At 49.0% G+C, this 7,009-nt stretch overlaps 1 protein-coding gene and 1 long non-coding RNA gene across 3 annotated transcripts in view; one reads left to right on the top strand and one right to left on the bottom strand.

Annotated features, from left to right (window-relative positions):
- The window catches only part of ST6GALNAC2 (ST6 N-acetylgalactosaminide alpha-2,6-sialyltransferase 2), a 20,834-nt gene extending 19,622 nt beyond the window's left edge, over window positions 1-1,212 (top strand). The window contains exon 8 of the mRNA XM_019644267.1: window positions 441-1,212. Coding sequence (XP_019499812.1) covers window positions 441-608 — 168 coding nt within the window. The 3' untranslated portion in view covers window positions 609-1,212. The remainder of the gene's footprint in view (window positions 1-440) is intronic.
- A 957-nt stretch (window positions 1,213-2,169) lies between these two features.
- Window positions 2,170-6,512, bottom strand: LOC109383659 (uncharacterized). 2 transcript variants are annotated; one of them, XR_002124242.1, is made up of 6 exons: window positions 6,406-6,512; window positions 5,822-5,906; window positions 5,274-5,373; window positions 3,878-3,980; window positions 3,687-3,756; window positions 2,170-2,545 (listed from the first exon to the last, which is right to left on the bottom strand). It is a non-coding gene; the product is annotated as an uncharacterized LOC109383659 (long non-coding RNA). The 2 variants fall into 2 exon arrangements; XR_002124243.1 differs by lacking the exon at window positions 3,878-3,980 and having other exon boundaries at window positions 6,406-6,511.
- Window positions 6,513-7,009: the final 497 nt, after the last annotated feature.

Genomic DNA, 7,009 nt, shown 5'->3' with positions numbered 1-7,009 from the left:
GACTCTGGTCCCACACCTTTTATCCTTTCAGAGCAGGAGTCTGCAGTCTGCAGTCGCCATTAGAATGGGAGACTGGTAGTAGTGAGCTTTGTCTCTTACCTTGTGCTTGATCATGGCTTTAGAGTCACACTTGAATTCAAAACCCAGCCTAGCTTGTGACTGGGGACACATTTGGTGACCTCTGAGCCTGTTCCCCCCGTTTGTAAATGGGGAGAATACCCACATAAGGTTGCTTTAAGGCTGGGCTGACAGTGTACAAAGAGCACAGTGCTGGATGTTAGTGAGCTACTATTGTTTATCTGCATCTTCACATGAAACAAGGAAGGTGGGGGTTGGGGGGGGTGAACGGGACTGTGCCTTTCTGAATTCATGGCACTTTACATGAGCCTGTGTATACTAGCAGCTCAGTAAACGCTGACTCAGTGACAATCCTTGTCCAGGTTAGTGCCTATGGATTCATCACAAGCAACTACTGGAAATTCTCTGACCACTATTTCGAACGAATCAAGAAGCCACTGATATTCTATGCAAACCACGATCTGTCCCTGGAAGCCGCTCTGTGGAGGGACCTGCACAGGGCTGGCATCCTCTGGCTGTACCAGCGCTGACCCCAAGGCACCCAAGCCCTTTGTTCTTGCAGAGCTGTGGCCCGCATACCCTCAAGTGGCCACAACCGCCCTGTCTTCTCAACCCATGAGGGGCTCCAAGTCCCTTGACTCATCCCCTCCCTACAGATATTGAGGTGGATGTGACTGTCACGGAAGCCTGTTATGAGACCCCCCTTGTTGTCCTTGGCTCATCAAAGAAAACCCCCCTCTGGGTCTGAGACAGACACCCAGGCCTTGGTCAAGGAAAAATGGATTGCTCTGCTGGATTTGTTTTAAAACCGAAGATAACACTCCCACGATGTGACTGTGACCCTCACCAGCAAGGGGCAGGCTACTTCAGATCTAAGCATCTCAAAAACAGCAGGCGGTCCTGAGTGACTTCAGCAAGTCGGCAGAACGGCTCAGTTCAAGACCAAACGTTAGTCACACACTCCCCAGCCAAAACCTTCCCACTAGCATGTACAGCCCAACGCAAACTCCAAGGCAGTTGAGACACATCTTAACCTGAAAACATGACTAACTTACTTGTGCCCCATGATAAAGTGGGAGCACAGCAGGCAGACTGTAATTTGATACTAGGTAATTGCATAAAGGATGGAGACCATTTTTGTCTTTTTCTGTGTTGGGGGAAGTAGTATACCATGCAGGTGTAGCATGGAGATCAGAGAATTCAGAACCATGGGACGGTTCTGGTATTTGATGGGGGCCAACTGCACAGAAGGCTGCCTGCCTCTCAGGGAAGTCCCATTAGATATATATCACCCCACCTTGTCCCAGAAAGATGACACATTATCAGGTAATGAAGCCTCATTGTCGGGTATTGATCATCGCTTCAATAATTTGAACTTAGTTGATGGGCAGTTTCATTTAAGACAGATTATGTGGGCTTTTATCGGAAGTATAAGGTCTTGACCAACAGTAATCACCACACAGCCCTTCAGCAACCCTTATGACGAGTAGCTTTCAGGGTATTCTGATGTCTAAATGTGCAGGACAGAGGGAGGTCGTGTCTCCATAGGGCTGGCTGGCAAAAGCCTTCCCAAGGTGGCAAGAGTCATCACAGCTCAATTCACCAAGGCAGGACCTGGCCTCTGGCTCTGGAAGGCTGATCCTATCAGCATGTTTAACAAGAGGGATGAACTCTATCACTAGAACCAAAACACTGCAGACTTTAGAAATTCAGAGACTTGATAAACAGATTAGACATTGGGGCTTTAATGAGTAAAGCAGCTACTGGAGGAAACCATAGCTTCCTGCTGCCTGGGCCCTTTTTATTTGTAGTACTTTATTTAATTTTCCGTATTCCCATCACATCTGTAGTTATCAGAACCTTTGTCAATCCACTGGATTTGAGAAGTGCGCAAGTTATTATGTTTGTTGGTGGCAACCCATTAGAAGGGATGTAAAATCAATTTAGTGGTACACATCTGATTGCATCCTGTGTACAGTTTAACCCCAATTAATATTCTTTGAAACTTTCATTTATAGAAGAATGTGTTTACTGAGTCACAGAATGAAACACTGTTCTTATGTGGGCCTCAGGCTGAAGCCACAATGTGAGTCATTTTAAAAAATTTTTATTTGTGCTTCAAAAGCCACTCCCAAGAAATGTTTTTCTAGGCCAAGCACCTGTTTCCCCTTCACTTCCCACAAAAGAGCATATACACGTTAATTACCTTCAATTTACAATCGCTCCAGTCCCGCCAATACATGAATACGAAACTGGGGTGTTCCCAACGTTCTTAGTCATAACTCTAATTTCACTAACTGCCCGAGATTTTCTGGGATAAACGTAGTCACTCGAATTCTTTGGCTACTTTTGAAGATAAAAGTCCAAAGAACTCTGAAATGATTCTCCTTTTGGGGGATTACTTTACAGACATGAGCAACGAGCGGCAGAGGCTTGCTGATCCTGTCTGGCACCACTGGGAGGCCACCTGGAAAACCAAAGGAGAATCATTTGATGTAACAGCCAACTAAGTGACTCAAACTGAAGGCTAAATGTAAAGGATAGGCTAATTCAGAGAAAAGGCAACCACAGAAGCGCTCCATCTAACCAATTGTGAGGTTTGTGTGTGAGCTGAGGGCACGCCGGTGCGATCAGGTAGTTCCCGTGTGGGCCAGTGAAGCGCAGATGACTCGACAGCTAATTTTCAGGAGACGGTGCTTTTATATGGGGACATTCATAGTCACCCCCCTCTGGATGTAACACTTTTGTACATTTCCCTACTTGCTGGCACAACCTTTCGGTTTGTTTCACTCTAAAGCATCCTTGGTGACCGAACAAACACATGACCTTAAATATAAAGAGCCCACCCACACCTCCCGATTTCAATAGGAAAGGCCATCTGTACCCACTTCAAGCCTGGCATTCAAATGGGAACAAAGCCAGACACCCTCCCTGCCCAGAGCCACTTCGCTACTGTTTTGCTCACATGCCAGGCAACCCAGCCTTGTGCGGCCCAAGGAGCAGCCCCAAGCCAGTCATGCCATTCAGGCAGGATCTGAGCTAAGCCGGGAGAGCTCCCTGGTGTTAACAAGGCACCTAGAAACTAAGCAGCTGTCAGTGCCACAGTACCCCTTCTTTCCTGAAGGTCAGGATATGGTACAGACAGCCCTTAAGTATTCTCACTGCTACAGCTGGCATATTTTATATTTCTGCCAACTTCAAAGAGCACATTCATCTTCTTGAAATGTAACAAACACTCTTTCATTCCACAATAAGAGCCCAAACTAAACCTGGGCCACTTGCCCATTTCTGCCACCTATTGCCTGTACCCTCAGAGACATTAATCAGGGGACCTAAATGCGTGACATGGCAGCAACACCATTGGTTTTCAAGTTTTAGAGGGATGATGCACTAGCCTGGGATCTCGGCAGGGTCCACAAAATTCCCTTTAGGGTCCACTCGATTTGATCCCTTATAAAGCCCAAACTTCTTTTAAGAACGCAGAGCCAAACCCTGGAGCCTCAGAACAGATTGTTCTCCCTCAGTTGAGATTTTCAGACAGGGATAACCAACCATCACAGGCTTGCGGGGCTTCTTAGGGACACGTAAGATGAAAGCAGAAAGCTTACCAGCAGCAGGAGAGCAACTGTCGCTTGCTTCAGGAAAGCAGTTCAGCTCTGTGTCTCACACTGCAGACACCTGGAAAAGAACACAAACCTGTGCTCAAGTCTCCCTGCCACTTGGCAGAAGCCTAAGTCCAGGGCAGCGGAAGCAAAAACAACACCCCACCCAAGGCTCTTTGCAAAGTCCTGTTACATACACGAGAATAAGCCCGCCGCCTCCAGCGCAGCTGGCACACGCTGCTGCTGGTTACTGTCTCCTGGAGGATCATTTCTGCCTCACAAACCGAGGCTGCGGCTGTCCTTGGGAAGGAGAAATTACAAAAGAGAAACCTATTCAAGAAGCTACGTGCAAGTATCTCTCAAGTAGCTCGCTTTTAAATCAGGCCTAAACTTTCTATTAGGAAACCAAGTCTCAGATTTCCAAATTCCACACAGAAAGGCCTTTATGGGCCTTCAGACAGGGATAACTTTACATCATCACGGACTCGGCTCCCCCCAGCTTGCCAGCCCACAGCACAGGCAAACTTAATTTTTTTTCTTACCAAATTCTGCTTTACTTTCCTTGTGAGGACTCTCAATGTTGTCTACTTTATTAGAACGTGCTCTCCCTCAAGGGCAAAAACTGCCCACAGCTAGTGCTAGATGGACCCAGCACCCCAGAGCTGACACACTGACAGTTCCTTTCCCTTTAAAAGATGGGAATCCCTCAACACAAAATGTCTGATAGCTGAGTATGGGGTATATATTTTAGTGTCTTTCTAGTATCAGTAAAGTGACCGACACAGTGTGGATTACTCTTTTCAGAAGACCAGCCGCAGAAAGGCTACCTGACGCCAAGAGGCAACGACATCACACAAGGTCACGTCTCGTTCACTCCCCTTTGTGTACAAAGCGATCCTGCAGAGCAATCATGCTGTTTTCAGTTTTTTTAAGATAGAGGATTACAGATCTTCCCTGAGAGCTACTTAAAAACAGCCAGTACTATAATCTTGCTATAATAAAAATCCCTGAGCCAAAAGTAGATCTGATCTGTTAAACTGCCACACGTGACTCTTGGGCCCCACTCCAGAGCCACTTAATTATGGCTGGAGGTGGGGTCTGGGAATGTGAACATTTTCACTTTGTAGCTGGTTCTGACGTGTAGCCAGGTTTGAAAAGGACTAACCCTGTTTTACAAATGAAGAAATAAGGCTCTGGTACGGTTGTCTGGTAACAGGCTGAGACTAGAGCCCACATCTCTCAACTTAGTCTAACACAGGGTTTCCACCTCCGCTCTACTGACATTTTGGGTGGATAGTTCTTTGTTGTAGGAGCTGTCTCCTGCAATGTAGCACACTTACTGGCCTCCACTACATCCCAGTAACACCCTCTGCCCCCAGCTGAGAACCACTGTTCTAATCTAATTCAACAATTGTTGTAACAAACACTGTTTGTGAGATCGCTTGGCAAAAAGCCTAGCAAACACAGTTCCTTACCACTTCCTTATCTGGGCAGTAATAATCCCGAAAGGCCCACACATCTCCAAAGTCTAGCCCACCAATACTTCAAGGGATCAGAGCCTATGCAATTCTGTGAAAGAGCTGAAAATCTTACCGTTTATAGAAATTTCATCACGAAGACCCTTACACTGAACAGCTTAAGATGATCGTTTTCATGTGACTTTTTTTCCAAGTCCACGGCCAACACATTTAATCTGAAAGAACAATGTAGATAACATACTTTTCATTCTAACAGAAACAATCAAGGTTATTCATTCTCAAGAATGGCATTTAAAAGGCTTGAGCCTCAGCAAGTCAGGACTCGTCACAAAACACGTCCTTTCAGACAGGGATAACTTTTAAATCATCCTCAGCTCAACCTGCAACAAGCATTTCTAAACCCCAGGCACCCGGAATTCATTTCCCAAGGCTCCTTTCTCCCCCTGTATGCAGTGGCATCCATTCTGGTTTCAAACAGTGACACCTCGTGGCACAGACCCTCCTCATTTATGGATTCTGGGCTTAAGTCAACCTTGAGTCACAGAATTGAATTTAACTGCGGAATCAAGTATTAGGCCGCTGTATGCCACAGGCCTTCGCACCCTCTTGCCTTTCTCATTTGTGGTGCCCACCCAGGCCCTGCTGGCTTGCACCCATGCTTACTCCTTTTAGGGCTCCGTTTCATTACTTTTGAAGCCTCCACCTGCAGGTCTGCTGCTCGCTCTCTCTGCTGATGCCCAAGAAAGGCCTGTGGGGAGAGGAAAACCAATGAGCACGTGAGGTTCGCTGTCAAATGACCGCTTTCCAAAGTCGACCATCCCATTGTTCATTTACTTTGTTTACTATCTGTAGAATTCAGTAAAAACTAGCGACTGGGGCCGTTCTCAAGGCACGCCAGGAGGAAATCAAGTCTCCAGCCGTCAACACGCCCGAGGGGAATCGAAGAGCCGCCACTGTCAGCCCGCTCGGGGGCGGCCCTGGGAGGCCGCGGGGCCGCTGGGGCCGCAGGTCGGAAGGACCCCTCACCCCAGGACGGACCCTTGGACGCCGAAGGCGGGCTTGGGCGCTCTCCCTTCAATCACAAAAACTCGCGCCGTTTGGAAAGCGTTTTCTCATCCGGCATCTCAAGCTAATCCTCCAGCCACCCTCTAAGGAAACGGACCAGTTGACCGTCACCCTTTTGCCTCTGAAAAAGGGGGGAAGCCAAATGTCCTAGCGCCGCGTCAAGGAAGACCCCGTTTTCCCACCTCCGCAGCCTCTCTGATCGCCACAGGCCTGAGGCCGCCCGCCGCCCTCGGGTCGGAGAGAAGCCGCCATGACTTCAGCCATGAGGCCGGCCTCGGAGACAGAGCGGGGCCGCGCCTGCGCGCAAGCCTTCCCGGCAGTCTCGCTGGAGCTCTCGCGATGGTGGGAAATAAAAAAGCTTCATAGGAAACGTAGTCCAAACAGCCGCCGCTGGCGGGAGCTGCAGTCTCGGCGCGAGTCTGGAGCCGGGGGTAAGAGGGTGGCCGCCACCAGGAGCGGTAGCGGGCCTGGGGTGGGAGGCCTGATCTTTGAAGAGCCAGGGTCGTCAGAAAATGACGACAGACGGTCGCTTTAGCTTCGGAGTGCGCAGGTGGTCCCTGGCCGAGAGCGCAGAAAGTTCAAGGAGGCCTCAGTAGGGAGACCCCTGAGGAAACTGAGGCACGGCCGGGTTTCTTCTTCCCTGCTCTGTGGATTTAATTTGGGGGCGGGAGGGGTCAGCCGGGGTGGTCGGTTGCTCGAGTGAAGGGGAGGGAGAGTGAGTCCCAGAGAATGGTTCGACCTCCCGCTCAGCTGCTTTCCAAGCTGGGGCCCGGGCGGCAGAGGGCG

The sequence above is a fragment of the Hipposideros armiger genome, unplaced genomic scaffold (assembly GCF_001890085.2).
Source record: "Hipposideros armiger isolate ML-2016 unplaced genomic scaffold, ASM189008v1 scaffold_87, whole genome shotgun sequence".
Taxonomy (NCBI): Eukaryota; Metazoa; Chordata; class Mammalia; order Chiroptera; family Hipposideridae; genus Hipposideros; species Hipposideros armiger.
This window is presented reverse-complemented; position numbering and strand designations above follow the sequence as displayed.